Raw genomic sequence first — 20310 nt, 5'->3', positions numbered from 1 at the left:
CCTCCTAGAGAAATGGAAATAAAAACAAAAATTAAAAAATGGGACCTGATGAAACTTAAAACTTTGCACAGCAAATGAAACCATAAACAACATGAAAAGACAACCCTCAGAATGGGAGAAAATATTTGCAAAGGAAGCAACTGACAAAGGATTAATCGCCAAAATATACAAGCAGCTCATGCAGTTCAATATCAAATAAAAAAATCCAACCCAATCCAAAAATGGGCAGAAGACCTAAAGATACATTTCTCCAAAGAAGATATACAGATTGCCAACAAATACATGAAAGGATGATCAACATCACTAATCATTAGAGAAATGCAACTCAAAACTACAATGAGGTATTACCTCACACCAGTCAGAATGGCCATCACCAAAAAATCTAGAAACAATAAATGCTGTAGAGGGTGTGGAGAAAAGGGAACCCTCTTGCACTGTTGGTGGGAACGTAAATTGATACAGCCACTATGGAGAACAGTATGGAGGTTCCTTAAAAAACTAGAAATAGAACTACCATATGATCCAGCAATCCCACTACTGGGCATATACCCTGAGAAAACCATAACTCAAAAAGAGTCATGTACCACAATGTTCATTGCAGCACTATTTGCAATAGCCAGGACATGGAAGCAACCTAAGTGTCCATCGACAGATGAATGGATAAAGAAGACATGGCACATATATACAATGGAATATTACTCAGCCATAAAAAGGAATGAAATTGAGTTATTTGTAGTGAGGTGGATGGAACTAGAGTCTGTCACACAGACTGAAGTAAGTCAGAAAGAGAAAAACAAATACGGTATGCTAACACATATATATGGAATCTAAAAAAAAAAAAAAAAGGATATGAAGAATTTAGGGGCAGGACAGGAATAAACACGCAGATGTAGAGAGTGGTCTTGAGGACCTGGGAGGGGGGAGGGTAAGCTGGGATGAAGTGAGAGAGTGGCATTGACATATATACAATACCAAATGTCAAACAGATAGCTACTGGGGAGAAGCCGCTAAGCACAGGGAGATGAGCTCGGTGCTTTATGGCCACCTAGAGGGGTGGGATAGGGAGGGTGGGAGGGAGATGCAAGAGGGAGGGGATATGGGGATATATATATATACATATAGCTGATTCACCGTGTTATACAGCAGAAACTAACACAACAGTATAAAGCAATTATACTTCAATATGGATGTTAAAAAAAAGTGTTTAAAAAATTTTGACGAAGGTCCATTTTTAAATTGTATTGTATTTGATGTCATATCTAAAAACTCTTTGCCTAATCCGAGGTCATGAAGATTTTTCTCCTATGTTTTCTTCTAGTAATTGTATAGTTTTACATTTTACATTTAGGTCTACAGTAAATTTTGAGTTAATTTTTGTACAAGGAGTATAGTAGAGGTTAGGGTCATTTTTTTTTTTTTTTTTGCACATGGATGTCCGGTAGTTCTAACATCTAAGATTATATTTTCTCCAGAGAACTGCCTTTCTTCTTTGTCAAAAATCAATTGACCATTTTGTGTGGGTTTATTTCTGGACTTAGTCTATTCTATTCCACTGATCTATGCAGTTATCCTTTTGCAAATGTCACTGTTTTGATTACTGTACTTTTTGAGTCTTAAAATCAAGTAAGATGAGTCTTTCAACTTGTTTTTTCTTTTTCAAAGTTGTCTTGCCTTTTCATATAAATGTTAAAACAAGCTTGTCTATATCTACAAAAAAATCTGCTGAGATTTGGGTTAGAATTCATTAAAACTATAGATCAATTTGGGAGAATTGACATCTTAATTATACTGAGTGTCCAAATCCATGAATAGTATCTCTTCATTTATTTAGGTCTTCTTTATTTAATCAGTTTCTAATTTTTGACATATAGATTCTGCAGATATCTTGTTAGATTTAAACAGAAGTATTTTATTTGGGGGGGAACTATGTAAATGGTACTTCTTTTAAAATTTCATCTTTAAATTGCTAATGGCTAGTGTACAGCAATGTGCTTGATTTTTATATGTCAACTGTGTATCCTGTAGCTAAACTGACTAATTAGTTCTAGCAGCTTTTTTATACACTCCTGTGGATTTTCTACATACACAATCATATTGTTTCTGAATAGAGAAAGTTTTGTTTTCTCCTTTCCAACTTGCATGCTTCTTATTTCTTTCTCTTGTCTTATTAAACTGGCCAGAACTTATAATGTTAAATAGAAATGCTGAGAACAGACATTCTTGCCTTTCTCCCCATCTTAGGGAAAAGTATTTGGTCCTTCACCATTAGAAATGATGTTAGCATTAAGTTTTTTTTTTTTTTTTCTTTGCCCTTCATCAACTTAAGGATCTTGTATTCCCGGTTTGTTGAATTTTCTTTTGTTTTTTGAAATAAAGAATGGATGTTGAATATTGTCAAGTGCATTTTCTACATCTATTGATATGATCATACGGTTTTTATGCTTTAGTCTGTTAATATGGTGGATTACATCGATTGATTTTATAATAACTTTTTAATTAAAATATTTATTCATTTAATGTGTATACATATTTTATTGGATCTCTTTTTTTTTTTTTTTTTTTTTGCCGTACGCAGGTCTCTCACTGTTGTGGCCTCTCCCATTGTGGAGCACAGTCTCCGGACACGCAGGCTCAGCGGCCATGGCTCACGGGCCCAGCCGCTGTGCGGTATGTGGGATCCTCCCGGACCGGGGCATGAACCCGTGTCCCCTGCATCGGCAGGCGGACTCTCAACCACTGCGCCACCAGGGAAGCCCTGGATCTCATTTTTTTTACATCTTTATTGGAGTAAACTCGCTTTACAACGGTGTGTTAGTTTCTGCTGTATAACAAAGTGAATCAGCTATATATATACATATATCCCCATATCCCCTCCCTCTTGCATCTCCCTCCCACCCTCCCTATCCCACCCATCTATGTGGTCACAAAGCACCAAGCTGATCTTCCTGTGCTATGTGGCTGCTTCCCACTAGCTATCTGTTTTACATTTAGTAGTGTATATATGTCAATGCTACTCTCTCATTTCGTCCCAGCTTCCTCTTCCCACCCCCAGTGTCCTCAAGTCCATTCTCTATGTCTGCATGTTTATTCCTGTCTTGCCCCTAGGTTCATCAGAACCTTTTTTTAAAAAAAATTCCATATATATGTGTTAGCATATAGTATTTGTTTTTCTCTTTCTGACTTCACTCTGTATGACAGACTCTAAGTCCATCCACCTCACTATAAATAACTCAATTTCATTCCTTTTTATGGCTGAGTAATATTCCATTGTATATATGTGCCATATCTTCTTTATCCATTCATCTGTTGATGGACACTTAGGTTGCTTCCATGTCTTGGTTATTGTAAGTAGCGCTGCAGTGAACATTTTGGTACATGACTTTTTTTGAGTTATGGTTTTCTCAGGGTATATGCCTAGTAGTGGGATTGGTGGGTCATATGGTAGTTCTATTTTTAGTTTTTTAAGGAACCTCCATAATGTTCTCCATAGTGGCTGTATCAATTTACATTCCCACCAACAGTGCAAGAGGGTTCCCTTTTCTCCACACCCTCTCCAGCATTTATTGTTTCTAGATTTTTTGATGATGGCCATTCTGACCGGTGTGAGATGATATCTCATTGTAGTTTTGATTTGCATTTCTCTAATGATTAATGATGTTGATCATTCTTTCATGTGTTTGTTAGCAATCTGTATATCTTCTTTGGAGAAATGTCTATTCAAGTCTTCTGCCCATTTTTGGATTTGGTTGTTTGTTTTTTTGATATTGAGCTACACGAGCTGCTGGTATATTTTAGCAATTAATCCTTTGTCAGTTGCTTCCTTTGCAAATATTTTCTCCCATTCTGAGGGTTGTCTTTTCTTGTTTATGGTTTCCTTTGCTGTGCAAAACTTTTTTTTTTTTTTTTTTTTTTTGCGGTATGCAGGCCTTTTACTGTTGTGGCCTCTCCCATTGCGGAGCACAGGCTCTGGACGTGCAGGCTCAGCGGCCATGGCTCACGGGCCTAGCTGCTCCACGGTATGTGTGATCTTCCCAGACGGGGGCATGAACCCGTGTCCCCTGCATCGGCAGGCGGACTCTCAACCACTGCGCCACCAGGGAAGCCCCACACTTACTTTTTTAAAGACCTAAACGTAAGACCCGAAACCATAGAAGTCCTAAAAGAGAACACAGGCAGAACACTCTTTGACATAAATCATAGCAATATTTTTTTTTAGATCTGTCTCCTAAGGCAAAAGAAACAAAAGCAAAAATAAACAAACGGGACCTAATTAAACTTAAAAACTTCTGCACAGCAAAGGACACCATCGACAAAACGAAAAGACAACCTACTGATTGGAAGAAAATATTTGCAAATGATGCAGCCAAAAAGGGGTTAATATCCAAAATACATAAACAGCTCAGACAACTCAATATAAAAAAAAAAGATTAAAAAATGGGAAGAGGATCTGAATAGACATTTTTCCAAAGAAGATATACATATGGCCAACAGGGACATGAAAAGATGCTCAACATCGCTAACCATCAGAGAAATGCAAATCAAAACCCAATGAATATCACCTCAAACCTAGTCAGAATTGCTATTATCAAAGTCTGCAAATAACAAGTGTTGGAAAGGAAGTGGAAAAAAGGGAGCCCTAGTATACTTTTGGTGGGAATGTAAATTGGTATAGCCACTGTGGAAAACAGTAAGGCGTTTCCTCAAGAAACTAAAAATAGAACTACCATATGACCCAGTAATTCCACTCCTGGGAATATATCCAAAGAAAATGAAAACACTAATTCAAAAAGATACATGCATTCCAGTGTTTATAACAGCATTATTTATAATAGCCAAGATATGGAAGCAAACTAAGTGTCCACCAACAGATGAATGGATAAAGATGTGGTATATATAAAAAATGGAATACTGGGCTTCCCTGGTGGCGCAGTGGTTGAGAGTCTGCCTGCCGATGCAGGGGATACGGGTTCGTGTCCCGGTCCAGGAAGATCCCACATGCCGCGGAGTGGCTAGGCCTGTGAGCCATGGCTGCTGAGCCTGCGTGTCCAGAGCCTGTGCTCCACAACGGGAGAGGCCACAACAGTGAGAGGCCTACGTACTGCAAAAAAAAAAAAAAAAAAAAAAAAGGAAGCTATTAGAAAAAGAATGATATTCTGCCATTTGCAACAACATGCATGGACCTAGAGGGTATTATGCTTAGTAAAATAAGTCACAGGAAGACAAATACTGTATGTTATCACTTATATGTAGAATGTAAAAAATAAAACGAATGAATATAACAAAACAGACTCACAGATAACAGATACAGGAACAAACTAGTGGCTACCAGTGGGGACAGGGAAGTGGGGAGGAACAAGATATGGGTAGGGGATTAAGTGATACAAACTACTATGTAAAAAATAAATAAGCAACAGGGTTATATTGTACAGTATAGGGAAATAAAGCCATTATTCTGCAATAACTTTATTTTTTGGCCACACCACGCAGCATGTGGGATCCTAGTTCCCCAACCACAGATCCAACCAATGTCCCCTACATTGGAAGCACAGAAGCTTAACAACTGGACCACCTGGGAAGTCCCTGTAATAACTTTAAATGGAGTATAATCTACAAAAACAACAAACCACTATGTTATATGCCTGAAACTAATACTGTAAATCAACTATACTTCAATTTTTTTAAAAAACCACTTACTTGTGATGATAGTCTGATATGCGGTTTCTTCAGTTACAAAAGAGAGGAATATTGTATGGTACTGTAATTTTTTTGACAGCAAAGTTATAAAACAGAAAGCTAACCCATTATTAATTTTATATTAAATATCACTCACCTTATGCCTATGGAAAGATAGGCTATCTGCTTCAATGCAAGTCTTGCACACAGTGTTCTACAACATGAATATTTAGGCAGTGAAGATGATCATGATGACACAAAAACATCTCATATAATTCTTGCCGTAGTTACTAGATTTCCACACAAACATACACAACAGATAAGTTTATTAACTGCATGGCACAATGATTCTTTACTATTCATTAAGTGGAGGTGAGTCATCATAAAGGTCTTCATCCTTGTCATCTTCACATTGAGTAGGCTGAGGAGGGGAAGAAGAGGAGGGCTTTGTCTTGCTGTCTGAGGGGTGGCAGAGGTGGAAAAGGAGGCAGGAGAGGCAAACGCATTCAGTGTAACTTCATGGAAACACACAGTAATCTGACTTTTTTGCTTTCTCATGCATCTAAAGAATATGTCTATACACCAATCCTTTTTCCACCATTCGCTTTTGTTTCAGTGTCCATATCATACAAGGGTCTGTGTCGTGAAAGAAGTCAAAAGCAGTCTTGTATAATCAAAACTCTTCTGCCAGATTGTCTAATGTCAATATGTTTTGTGGTGCTGCTGCTTCTACATCTTCTTCCTCATCATCTGGCACTGGTTTGGAAGCACCCATCTCCATCAGGTTGTCTTCTGTTCATTTCTCTAGTTTGCTGTCTACCAGCTCTTGAATTTTTCCAAGGTTCATATCTCGAAACACTTCACCTCCCAATTTTTTTTTTGCTATATCCACAATCTCTTTCATGATTTCCCTGTCTTTGTTGTAAAGCCTGTGAGGTCATGTGAACATCTGGACAGTTTTCTCCAGCAGGAATTTATTGCTTTGGGCTTGATGGCTTTCACAGCTTTTTCTATAACTATGATGGCATCTTCAATGGTGTAATCACTTCAGACTTTCATGATGTTCTCTGTATCTGGGTTCTCTTCCATAGCATTGACAATTCTTTCCATAGAGGACCATGCATAATGAGCCTTAAAGGTCCCTGTGACCCCCTAACCTAGAGGTTGAGTTAGAGATGTGTTTGGGGGCAAGTAGATCACTTTGATGTCTTCAGTATTGAACTCATGGGGTTCTGGGTGGCCAAGGACATTTTCCCATAACAAAAGAACTTTAAAAGGCAGTCCTTTATTGGCAAGGTATTTCCTGACTTCAGGGACAGAGCATTGTTGGAATCAATCCAGAAAAAGTGTTCTGGTTGTCCAGGCCTTTTTGTTGCACAACCAAAAGACTGACAGCTCTTGTTTATCTTTTCCCATTAAGGTCCAGGGGTCAGCAGCTTTATAGGTAAGGGCAGTCTTGGTCATAAACCTGACTGTATTTTCACAAAACAGTAGTTAGCCTATCTCTTCCTGCCTTAAATCCTGGAGCACGCTCCTCTTCCTTACTAATAAGTGCTCTTGGTGGAATTTTTTTCCCCCAGAATAAGGAACTTTCATCTGCATAAAAAACCTGTTCAGGCAGATATCATTTCTTCTTAATGATTTGCATAATGGCATCTGGGAACTTGTCTGCTGCCTCTTGGTCAACAGAAGCTGCTTCTCCTGTTACTTGACATTTTTTAAGCCAAACCTCTGTAACTATCAAATCAGCCCTTGCTGGTATTAAATTCTCCAGTTTTAGATCCTTTACATTCCTTTTGCTTTAAGTTGGCATATAATGACTCCACTTTTTCTCAAATCATATTAGAGTCTATAGATATGCCTTTTTTATAGCAATCCTGCACCCACATAAAAGCTGCATTTTCAATACGAGCTAAAAATGTATTTTGCAAAAAGTGCAAGTTTTTTGTGTCTGCTGGCGTAGCTGCACTAATGGCTTCATGAATTTGCTTTTCTTTTTTTTACAGTGTGTCTTACCCTGAACTCATTTACCTTGAAATGGCGGGCAAGCACAGCTGCAGACCTCAATCTATAATACATACCAAGCAATTCAACTTTCTCTTATAATGTCACAACTTTTCTCTGCTTCTTGTGAGCACTTCCAGCATCACTAGCAGCACTTTGTATGGGTCCCATGGTGTTTTTCAAAGTTTGTGGTATTGCACTAAACAAGGTAAAAATCAAGTAAGAACCACAAGAGATCACTTTTTACCGTGACACACAATTTACTGGAGAAACAAACTGCTCACACAGAGACGACTAGCGTCACACAGCATTTTTGGATACTCACAAATCTTGAGCTCACTGCAACAGCTACAGGAGGCGGCTACAAAATTATTATAGTAGTATGTACTACAGTTAATTTTATGCAATTATGACTTAATACTGCATCTTTGTTTGTTTACATTTCTCTCATCTGCAGATGGTGCCATATGGCCTGTGTTTGCATGTGTAAATTTTGGTAAATTTTAACTTTTTATAGTAGATTTGTGTATATTTTATGGTAATAAATGATAAAATAGACTAGTATCTGCATATATTTTATACATGGATGACATCCCTTTTTCTTACTTTTTCGATATCTCTAGGCTACTTGATTTGTAAGTTTTTTCAAATTGCCACAAATCTCCAAAAAATTTTCCAATATTTTTATTGAAAAACATCCTCATATAAATAGACCCACTCAGTTCAAACTGATATTTTCAGACCACGATGAAAAAAACCCCTCAGAATTAATAACAAAAGCAGATGCTGCAGGTTGGCTCAATCAATATAACTTCAACTCATCTGTAGTATTTCCTCCTCTAGAAAAGAGCTGGAAGGCCAAAGACCAAAGCGATTTCTCCCGTTCCCTTGAAGCTAAAGTTATGTATGGACTATCTTTCACCAACAAGACATACTCATGTGAGACTTAGCAGAATTGACTTTGTAAAGTGAAGATCACATGCCTCCTCAGGCAGGTTTTGTCTTGGAATGTGGTTTCTCTGCAGCAGTTATAGTAGAACATCTGGTGTCTATTAATTATCTTTTGTGAACTGCAAAGGAAAGGTATTGCCTGCAACTAAGAACTTGGCCAAAACAACCCCAACTACTAGGTGATTTTAAAACTGTCTCAACCTTAGACCAAAGAAGAAATAAAAACTGCACTTGTATCATGTTTGGAAATTAACTACAATGAAAATACCAAAATTTATGGGATTATACCTAAAGCTGTATTTAGAGGAAAATTCATAGCTTTAAAATGTTAATATACAAGTATCATTATTAAATATGAAGACTTTGGGGTCAACTGCCTTTGTTTGAATATTGACTCTTTTTTTTTTTGCTGTACGTGGGCCTCTCACTGCTGTGGCCTCTCCCGTTGCGGAGCACAGGCTCCGGACACACAGGCTCCGCGGCCATGGCTCGCGGGCCCAGCCGCTCCGCGGCATGTGGGATCCTCCGGGATCGGGGCACGAACCCGTGTCCCCTGCATCGGCAGGCGGACTCTCAACCACTGCGCCACCAGGGAGGCCCTGAATATTGACTCTTTAACTCAGTGCTCAGAACTCAGTTATGTATGATTATGGGCAAGTTACTTAGTTCCCCTCCAAGTCTGTATTTCCTTATTTGAAAAATGGAGATATTACCTCAGAGGGTTGTTACAAAGGTTAAATGGGAAATATCTAAAGCATTCAGCTCAGTGCTTAGCATAATCATTCAAACAATATTAAATATTATCATAAGGAGCTAGAAAATGGATAAACCAGTCTCTCGTTAGAGGAAAACAAAGAGGAGAGTAAAAGGGGAGTTAGAAAATTTAAGAATTTTCTCAATGAAGGAAATTCCATATCTACGCTTCATTTGCTTTCAGTAGGCTCTAGGACTGTCACCACCCTATTCAAAGCAATGAAAGAATTCGGAACCTTGCCCCAGGAAAAAATCCTTGAGGATTTCTCATAGAAACAATTTGTGTTAGAATCTCCTGATTCTGGGTGAGAGAAGTTTTAAAACTATTTTAGAGACTATCCAAAATTAGATTGAATTAAGTCTCCCCAAGTATGTTCATAATACATTCAATGCCAGTATTGTGTGATTTCTAACTTGGGCCATTTAGTCATCCTCAAACAACAAGCAAGTCATTTGTAACAATATTTGATATTTATCAGGCATGTTATAGCTTATAAAGCTCTTCCTTATGCCTTTCTACTTGACCCTTAGAACAATCCTACGAATAAGCTAAGTGAGTCACATGTTACTATACTAACTAAAATTTTACAGAGGAGAAAATCAAGTTCCAGAGATATTTTATATGACTTGTTTGAAGATACTAAATGGCAGGGCACAGAAATTTAGAACTCAGCTAGGAACCAAAAAGTACTAGACTCACTGTAATATTTCCCTTATATTTTTATCTATAAGTATCTTTAGGCTGCCTGCTAAAGTCATGGGATTTGAGAGGGTTTTTATTTACTAAGAAGAGAACACACTCCTATTTGTATTTCATCAGGATTTCTTTCTATAACCCATTCAAGAGAGATTTAATCCTAAATACCTTAAGAGTATAAGGATCTGCCATTATCATTAGTACATTTATTCCCACCAGTATCTAGCTTTATTCCATTCCCCAAGAATTGTAAAAAGCTTTTCCATGTCATGCTATATACATTTCAACATTAACTCTGGATTCATCATTTAAAGATCTTAACTCTTCATGAACACACTAACATTTCATCAAGTTTATTGTATAGTAATGAAAACACTTATATTTCTCCATAGCTACCAGATATTTTTAGTTATATATTTATTTATTTTAAATTTTATTTTTTATACAGCAGGTTCTTATTAGTTATCTATTTTATACATATGTATTTGTTTATTTTTATTGAAGTATAGTTGATTTGCAATGTGGTATTAGTTTCTGATGTACAGCAAAGTGATTCAGTTCTATATATATATATAAAGCACACATATACATATGCACATATATATTCTTTTCCATTATGGTTTATTATAGGATATTGAATATAGTTCCCTGTGCTATACAGTAGGACCTTGTTTATTTTATATATAGTAGCTTATATCTGCTAATCCCAAACTCCTAATTTATCCCTCCCCCACCCCCTTTCCCCTTTGGTAACCATGTTTGTTTTCTATGTCTGTGAGGCTGTTTCTGTTTCTTAAATAAGTTCATTAGTATCATATTTTAGATTCCACATATAAGTGATACCATATGGTATTTCTGATCAGATATTTTTATCTTTCCTTTAGTTATAGTCTCCCTTTCAATTTGAAGATGTTACTGAATCTATAAATACATAGTGCAAAATGTTCTGTACTTCAGGTATTTCACTAATTCAGATGAGTATGTCAGAATACTCCTCCATCCAGGCTGAACCAGTGAGGTTTTTTGTTTCTAGAAGGCTGACTTCCAGTGTATTCACATATTGCACAAACCTCCAGCACTTTCATGAAATCAGATCAATCACTTGTACTGGTGCCCAAAGTTGCTGCCAAGCTCATAGTAAAGTGAAGCTGGGTAAAGTGAAGCTGCCATTCTGGACAGAACTGACTAAGCAGAGTAGATGCTTGATCTTGGGGTTGCTACTCTCCAGGCCAACCAGCTGCTCATGTGGTGGCCCAAGACAAGTTACCCAACAGGAAAAACCATGGTAAACTGAACCAATCAAGTCTGCCTTCTTAGGGCATCTGAAGAAAAAAGGAAGTAAGAAAATGGTAGTGGGGGCAGAAACAGAGACCATTGGAGAGAAGGCAGTAAGCATAAGTGACGGAAATGCAGAGGCCAGAAAACAGAAACAGAGTACAAAGTCAGTAATGGCAGAGGCAGCAAAAACAGAGAAAAACTGATTCACTACAATGGTGGAACAGCTTCCACATAGGGAGAAAACGAACCCTGTTGCTGATGAAATAACTAAACAACAGAAATAGAACTGTGTATGCTATATTCTGAAAATCATTCAAATTTCTCCTCTTCCATAAGCCCAAGTTAGGCTGCTGTTTCTCTTTTCCTTACTTTCAATGTATCCTCTAGTGTCTTTCTGCTCTTGCAACTTAAAATAGAATCTATTACTATTAACTAAGTTTGCAGTTATTCACTTAAACACAGATCAATGAATTTATGATAAATTGCTATTCTGAAGGAATCATTTTAGTCGAAAAAATATCTTAACTGTGGTTAGACATTTACATAACATTTTATTTCTTCGGTTTTGAGGTTAGTAGCTAAATTGAATATAGTAAGATGTCTTGCAGTTGGCTACCTACACTCACCTGCTACCAATAAATGTAGTTTTTACATTTAAATAAGATGCCTTGAAGTCTCTGGTACTTTCCTCTGTAGAAAAGTTATATGTTCAACTTGCTCCCTCCTATAAATGAGGAATTGCATTTTCTCACTGCAAGAGAACACTAACTCAATAACTTTTTTATTCAAACCTCACTCAAGGTTTCTATCTGACATAGGAGTGATTGTTCTGGGAGCTTCTAATACTGCAGGTTTGTTAAACCACTGCTGACCAGCATTAATTTACACAGGGACCTGTAAGCCTGCTGCTTACAAAGTGAGAGTTAATTTTTGGTTCCATCAACAACTCTTTTCTGACTAAGGTCATCTTGTTTTTGTGCCTACAGTGAAAGAATATTTTAGAACTTAGCTTGTGTACTAATAATATGAAAGCTACTGTTCACTAGAAAATTATAGTGCTCAAGGTCATGAAGCAGAGCTGATGCTTGGAAAGATTTTCATTATCTCCTTTCCTGATTATGCTCTACATTGGCTGGAATGTTACTTAGAATATAAAATACCATTATATCAGAGAGCTTACGAATAGTTTGAGGCATCATGCATGCTCTTTATGGACACTCCTTTAAGTTTCATAAAACAAAAATGCAACTTTCTGTGTTTCTTTTGCCTAATATTCTGTTACAAAGAAATGCAAGGAGTTTGGAGAAATTAAAGGCCCACCGTTATTTGCAGAACTGACTTCTTATGAATAAGAATTTGAAGGCATTATGACCATGCTTCTCATAACTCAATTCTTTAACTATCTGCATCAAGATCACTTATGAGACTCATTTCAAAAATAAGCTTTCCTCTTGGTACTTTCCACTCAATTTTGCTGTGAACCAAAAACTCCTCTAAAAATAAAGTCTATTTTAAAAAATGAATCTGGATACAGACCTTACACTTGTCACAAAAATTAACTCAGAATGGATCACAGACCTACATGGAAAATGCAACACTATAAATCTTTTAAAGGATAACAGAGAAGATCTAGATGACCTTGGGTATGGCAATGACTGTTTAGATATAACACCAAAGGCACGATCCATGAAAGAAATAGTTGATAAGCTGGATTTCATCAAAATTAAAAAAACTGCTCTCTGCAAAAGACACTGTCAAGAGAATGAGAAAACAAGCCACAGACTGGGAGAAAATACCTGCAAAAGACACATCTGATAAAGGACTGTTATTAAAAAAATACAAAGAATTCTTAAAATGCAACAATAAGAAAATGAACCTTGAAATTAAAAAAACAGGCAGAAGGCCTATACAGACAGCTTACCAAAGATATATTGATACATATGGCAAATAAGCATATGAAAAGATGCTTAGCATCGTATGTCACTAGGGAATTGCAAATTAAAACCACAATAAACCTACACACCTATTAGAATGTCCCTAGTCCAAAATACTGAGAACACCAAATGCTGGCAAGGATGTGGAGCACCAGGAACTCTCATTCATTGCTGGTGGGAATGCAAAACGGCACAGTCATTTCGGAAGAGAGTTTGGCAACTTTTTACAAAACTAAACATACTCTTACCATAAAACCCAGTAATCACACTCCTTGGTATTTACCCAAAACTGTGTCCACACAAAAACTTGTACACAGATATTTATAGCAGCTTTATTCGTAATTACCAAAACGTGGAAGCAATTACAAGGTCCTTTGTAAGTTGAATGGATAAACTGTAATAAAAACAGACAAGGAAATATTATTCAGTGCTAAAAATATGAGCTATCAAGCCATGAAAAGACATGGAGGAAACAAACACATATTACTAAGTGAAAGGAGCCAATCTGAAAAGGCTACATACTGCATGATCCCAACTAAATGACAGAGGCAATGGAAAAGACAAAACTGTAAAACAAAGGTTGTAAAAAGAGCAGTGGTTACCAGGGGTTAGAGAAGAAAAAGGGATGAATAAGCAGAGTATAGAGGATTTTTAGGGCGGTGAAACTATTTTATATGATACTATAATGGTAGATACATGCCACTAAACACTTGTCCAAATCCATATAATGTACAATGCCAAGAATGAACCGTAGTATATATACCATGGGCTTTGAGTGATAATGATGTGACAATGAAGGGTCATCGATTGTGACAAATGTACTGCTCTAGTGGGGGATGCTGACAGTGGTGGAGGCTGTGCTTGTGTGGGCAGAGGGTACGTGGGAGGTCGCTGTAGTTTCTCCTCAATTCTGCTGTGAACCTAAAACTGCTCTAAAAAATAAAGTCTATCCAAAAAAAAAAAGTTCCCTGGGTTCCATACCAGAGTTACTGAATTAGACAGAATCCTGGAGAAGTGTTATGATCCGAGGAATATGAGTTGTAGCAAATCTCTTTGGAGACAAGACCACTAATCATGTAGGGAGAAGTGAGAAAAGGAAAGGAGAGAGAAAATGGGAAAGAAGAGATGAGGACAAAAATGAACACTGACTGATATTCTTGTGTACCAACCTCAAAGATTCAGATTCAGCAGAGCTAAAGTGAGGCCTAGAAATCTGTATTTAAAACCTCCTTAGGTGATTCTGAAACTACAATGAGGTACCACCTCACATCGGTCAGAATGGCCATCATCAACATGTCTACAAATAATAAATGCTGGAGGAAGTGTGGAGAAATGGGAACCCTCCTACACTGTTGGTGGGAATGTAAACTGGTACAGTCACTATTGGAAAACAGTATAGAGGTTCCTCAAAAAATTAAAAATAGAGTTACCATATGATCCAGCAATCCCACTCCTGGGCATATATCCAGACAAAACTATAATTTAAAAAGATACATACACCCCTATGTTCACAACAGTACTATTTACAATAGCCAAGACATGCAAACAACCTGAATGTCCATCGACGAATGGACAAAGATGTGGTGTGTGTGTGTGTGTGTGTAAAATTGTGTATATATATGTGTCTGTATATATATATATATATATATATATGTATATGTATATATACACAACGGATTATTACTCAGCCTTAAAAAAGAATGAAACAATGCCATTTGCAGCAACATGGATGGACCTAGAGATTATCATACCAAGTGAAGTTAAGTCAGAAAGAGACAGACAAATACCATACGATATCACTTATATGTGGAATCTAAAATACGACACAAATGAACATATCTATCAAACAGAAATAGACTCACAGATAAAGAGAACAGACCTGAGGTTGCCAAGGGGGAGGGAGGGATAGGGGAGGGAAGGATGGGAGTTTGGGATTAGCAGATGCAAACTATTATATATAGTATGGATAAACAACAGGTCCTACTGTATAGCAGTATCCTGTGATAAACCATAATGGAAAAGAATATGAAAAAGAATATAAATATGTATAACTAAATCATTTTGCTGTACAGCAGAAATTAACATAACATTGTAAATCAACTATACTTCAATAAAATTAAAAAAAATAAAATAGAATAAAACCTCCTTAGGTGATTCTGATAGAGGGCGGGACATCCCTACATCCAATGAAGGAGATTCATGGAAGTAAGGTTTTAAAAAAAGGAGCATGAGGCTGAAAAGGAGGTTAAAATGGCACATAATATTTCTGATGTAGAAAATAAAATGACTTCTGAATGTTAAAAAGAAAAAGGATACAGTCAAAGGCAATGAAAGGATGATTTGAGCAAAGGACAAAACAACTAGAGAAAAGGGTTCTTTGTCCCGAGATCAATGATTATTTCTGCCAGACGACAGCCCTGCTGTGTGTCTCATGATCATATAGGTGCATACTCTTCACCATCTTCATCGAGACAAGGCCGATGACAAAGTTATCTCTGGGGATTTAGTCTCAAAAACAGCTTAGGTAGTAAAGCTCTAACATGCCAATAACCAGAGTGGTAGCTTCTAAATGCCACAATGTAAAGCATTTATTATAAACAAGCAAAAAACAACTGGCAGATAGTTCAGATAAAAATCAGTTCATACAGTGGGTTAAAAAAAATCAATTTTTAAATTTTTAAAAAAAATTTATTTATTTATGGCTGTGTTGGGTCTTTGTTTCTGTGCAAGGGCTTTCTCTAGTTGCGGCAAGTGGGGGCCACTCCTCATCGCGGTGCGCGGGCCTCTTACTATTGCGGCCTCTCTTGTTGCGGAGCCCAGGCTCCCGACGCGCAGGCTCAGTAATTGTGGCTCACGGGGCTAGTTGAAAAAAATCAATTTTTAAAGACATTCAAAATCCATCAAGTCGGTAAGTGTGTCCATGAATTAGCACCTAAAACTAGGGTAACCACGTAATTTATTATTCAGAACAGGACACTTTTGAGTGAAAGAGGCTCTTAACAAGTACACCAGGAAAACAGGTGTAGACCAGAATGTCCCAGATTCATCCTAGGCAAACCAGAATGGATATCTCCCTAATAGTAATACCTCTTTGAACATTAATAAACCTAACGATAATCATCTATACTAACCACAATGTTCCAAAGAGGAATTGAAGGTAATTACAAAGTTAGAAACCGCAGATGGTATTAATCCAGGTTCCTTTTTCTCTCCACCCATGTTCTTAGTGTGAAACATCAAATGACACTTTTATAATTACTTGGCACAGCAGTAATTAATACTGATCTTGGAACTTAGTAAAGCTCTACAATAATTTGTAGACCACATTGGAATCAATCTAGTCTTTACTCTGGAATTCATGCAGTGAGCACTATTTCACCAGCTACCTTACCACTACCACCAAGACAACAGGCTCTAACTTGGACAAACTGGCAGAAGAAATTTTATTTTTTTTATTTTAAGATATAGTATACTTCTATATGGATCTTGAATCCCTAGTGAAATAGTATCTTGATTATGAAACGAAGAGTCATTTCGTTGGATTTCTAATATGAAAGGGTTTGGTTTTTCTTTTTCTATTTCAACATTTATTGGGGTTCTACAGTATGCCATGCTTTGTCTAAATGATAGATTAAGCAGAGGAGAGAGACCAAATGATGGTCAATCCAATGAAAAATATTGCTTAGTCACTTGTAATCTATGAGACTAGTGGTTCACAAACCAGACTGCACTTTAGAATTATTGGGGGGTAGCTCTAAAAAAAATCTTGTGGGGGCTTCCCTGGTGGCGCAGTGGTTGAGAATCTGCCTGCCAATGCAGGGGACATGGGTTCGAGCCTTGGTCTGGGAAGATCCCACATGCCGCGGAGCAACTAGGCCCGTGCGCCACAACTACTGAGCCTACGCGTCTGGAGCCTGGGCTCCACAACAAGAGAGGCCGCAACAGTGAGAGGCCCACGCACTGCGATGAAGAGTGGCCCCCACTTGCCACAACTAGAGAAAGCCCTCACACAGAAATGAAGACCCAACACAGCCATAAATAAATAAATAAATTAAATTAAAAAAAAATCTTGTGGCTTGCCACATAAAAATCTGTACATAAATGTTCACAGTAGAACTATTCATAATAGCCAAAAAATGGAAAGAGACCAAATGTGTATCAGTTGATGAACGGATAAACAAAATGTGGTATATACATATAATGGAATAGTTTTCAGTAAAAAAAAAGAATGAAGTACTGCTACCTGCTACAACATGGATGAACCTTGAAAACAGTAAGTTAAATGAAAGAAGCCAGACACCAAAGACCACATATTGTATAATTCCATTCATATGAAATGTCCAAAATAGCAAATCTATAGAGACAGAAAGCAGGTTAGTGACTGTCTAGGACTGGGGATTTGGGAGAGGAATAGAGAGTAACTGCTAATGACAACAGATTTTAGGGTGATAAAAATGTTATAAAACTGACTACAATCATCAGAGAAATGCAAATAAAACCACAATGAGGTATCAGCTCACACCCTTTTGGATGGCTATTATCAAAAAGACAAGCAGTAACAAGTGTTGGTGAACGTGTGGAGAAAAGGGAACCCTTGTACCCTGTTGGTGAGACTGTAAATTGGTACCACCATTATGGAAAACAGTATGGAGCTTGCTCAAGAAATAAAAAATAGAACTACCATACCATCCAGCAATCCCACTTCCAGGTATATAACTAAAGGAAATCAAATCAGGATCTCAAAAGACATTATATCTAATATTAGAATTGCAGCACTCCTTAAGTTTGATACCTGGAGTACATACCCAATCAATGGCATCTTTCCTGCCCATCTCCATGGCATGTGTACAATCTTCATGTCTAAGACTCTGACACAACTTTCCCTTCAACACCTCAGCACCCTGGCTGGGAAGGAGCCTCACTTAGAATTGCAGTTTGGCAGTGCTGATCTTCTTCCAAACTTGGAGCAGGCCTGACCTCTTGCAAATTGGCTGGCTGGCTGATATCCTGCTTTATGTTAGAGAATCTACCTTGTAATATTCCACATTGTCACTTGCCAGACACTGTGGACCGTCACTGCCTGGACACACTGCTCCTGAAACTCTTACCTGCTTGAATGTTGACACTGGCCTGGGCAAGCCAGAGATAGCCCCAACTATCCACTTGGATATGACCTGTGATTGCTGGTCCCTGCAGCTCCCTCAGGCATGAGCGTGACATTCCTGGATTCATCTCCTTTTTCTGCTGGCGTGCCAGTAAGGTTACGGCACTACCTCTGTTAATATAAAACATTTATGGTCTTATGGAGTATTGAAACATTGCTTTAAAAGTGTTATTTTTAAAATTTAAAGAGTAAATCCCAACTAATTCTATTTGGAGATACATTAGAGAATTTCACTGTATGTTAATATTTCTGGAAGGATGGAGGAATCAAACTACATCATATTCTAACTCCATAAAGGTGGGGAATCACAGGGCTAAAGCATGAGTGACTCAAAAGTGTAGCAACCAACTGCTCTTCATCACCTTGGGGAGACTTAATTGACTATGTCCAGGGCTCACTGTAAGAAATGATCTAAAGGGACCTTCCCTGGCGGTCCAGTGGTTAAGACTCCACGCTTCCACTGCAAGGGGTGCAGGTTCCATCCCTGGTCGGGGAACTAAGATCCCGCAAGCTGCGCGGTGCAGCTAAAAAAAAAAAAAGAATCTAAAGAAGAAATTAGAAATGTGGCCATCAAGTGAAGGCATTTCACTGAGTAGGAATGAAAACCGAGTGGGAAACAGGATGGGAAGCCTTTGTGCAAGATCATATATTTAGAAACAAAAAGAATATGGATATGAGAAGCCAGGTTGTAAGTGCTATAAAAAGCTCAGGGACAAAGCTGAGCACTGTCACCCTAAACGTGCAGGGAGGGAGCATTGTTATGAATCAACATAGCTATAAGGTTCAATACTGGGAAGATCATACATTTGCTATATCAGTTTGTAGAAAGGTCCAAAATGAGAAAGCTCAGTTCTGTGTACTTGGGAGGAGCAGCAACCTTGGTTCCACAATTAAACCTAAAAAGTAACAAATGTCCCAAATAGTTGAGAACCCCCAAATTCAACATGAAAAAAAATCATATATAGCAAGTATTTATCAGATGTTTATTACTTGAATGACAAATAATTTAATCCAACAATCTTCAAATTGCTTAAAACTATGACAATATTTAGCTTTTCAAATTTCATATGACCTTACTCTTTCTGTGCTCTAGTTTCTAAAAGCCTGATAATTCTATTTCTCTTCAAAAATTCTTATGCTTACAGTGAATAAACTGGTGGCATTATAAAATTCTTTTAGTTCGAATGAAAAGGTATATTCCTGCAAGGCATTTCAACCAGTTGCAAATTATCTGAACTGAAACAAATAAGATTATGCATTAAATTTTTATATCACTCTAAAAGTTCATGAACTGTATATTCTACCACTCCAGGTTTTACTTAGAAGTTTTTGATTTTATTTGAATCTTACCGTCCATGAGATTTTCTAATGACATGATAGAAATCTTAATATTCAAAAGTGTTTATACTTTTAAAAGGATGGCAGGAACCTGAAACAGACTTTCTACACAAAAGTCCTCCCTGTTTCTAACAGGAATATACCACGGTCAAGTTTTATGCTCAGGTCAAAGATGGGCTGTTACTAGAGAGTTGTTTTATACAGTTGGTATTTTTAATTCTCTATTTTTTGGTTCCAAAACGTAGTCTTCATTTTCATCAGGAAGAGAAGTCTGTAATTTCTTCCAGTTTGAACTCATCCATCCACTTTTGCAAATCATTTGCATCATTTATCGTCCATAACTTCGCAAAACACTTTAGTCTTTTCCTGGAGAGAAAATAAAATACTATTTCTTTTATAAATGAAATTGTTAGAGGCCAGTACATCTCATGGAAAGCTATGAAAAGTCTGTAACATTAGACTCACAGGCAAGGTCCTGTGGTTGGGAAGCTATGTCAGGATGCATCAGCCTTCCTGAG

At 37.4% G+C, this 20310-nt stretch overlaps 1 protein-coding gene across 2 annotated transcripts in view; it reads right to left on the bottom strand.

The window, feature by feature from the left end:
- Positions 1 to 19492: 19492 nt before the first annotated feature.
- MSH3 (mutS homolog 3) overlaps positions 19493 to 20310 on the bottom strand; it is a 182782-nt gene continuing 181964 nt past the window's right edge. For both annotated transcript variants that reach the window (XM_060093103.1, XM_060093104.1), the window contains exon 24: positions 19493 to 20158. In XM_060093103.1, the coding sequence (XP_059949086.1) occupies positions 20050 to 20158 (109 nt within the window). In that variant the 3' untranslated portion in view covers positions 19493 to 20049. The remainder of the gene's footprint in view (positions 20159 to 20310) is intronic.

This window comes from Mesoplodon densirostris, chromosome 3 (genome assembly GCF_025265405.1).
Source record: "Mesoplodon densirostris isolate mMesDen1 chromosome 3, mMesDen1 primary haplotype, whole genome shotgun sequence".
Classification (NCBI taxonomy): domain Eukaryota; kingdom Metazoa; phylum Chordata; class Mammalia; order Artiodactyla; family Ziphiidae; genus Mesoplodon; species Mesoplodon densirostris.
Note: the sequence above shows the minus strand (reverse complement) of the source record. Positions and strands in the feature narration are given on the sequence as shown.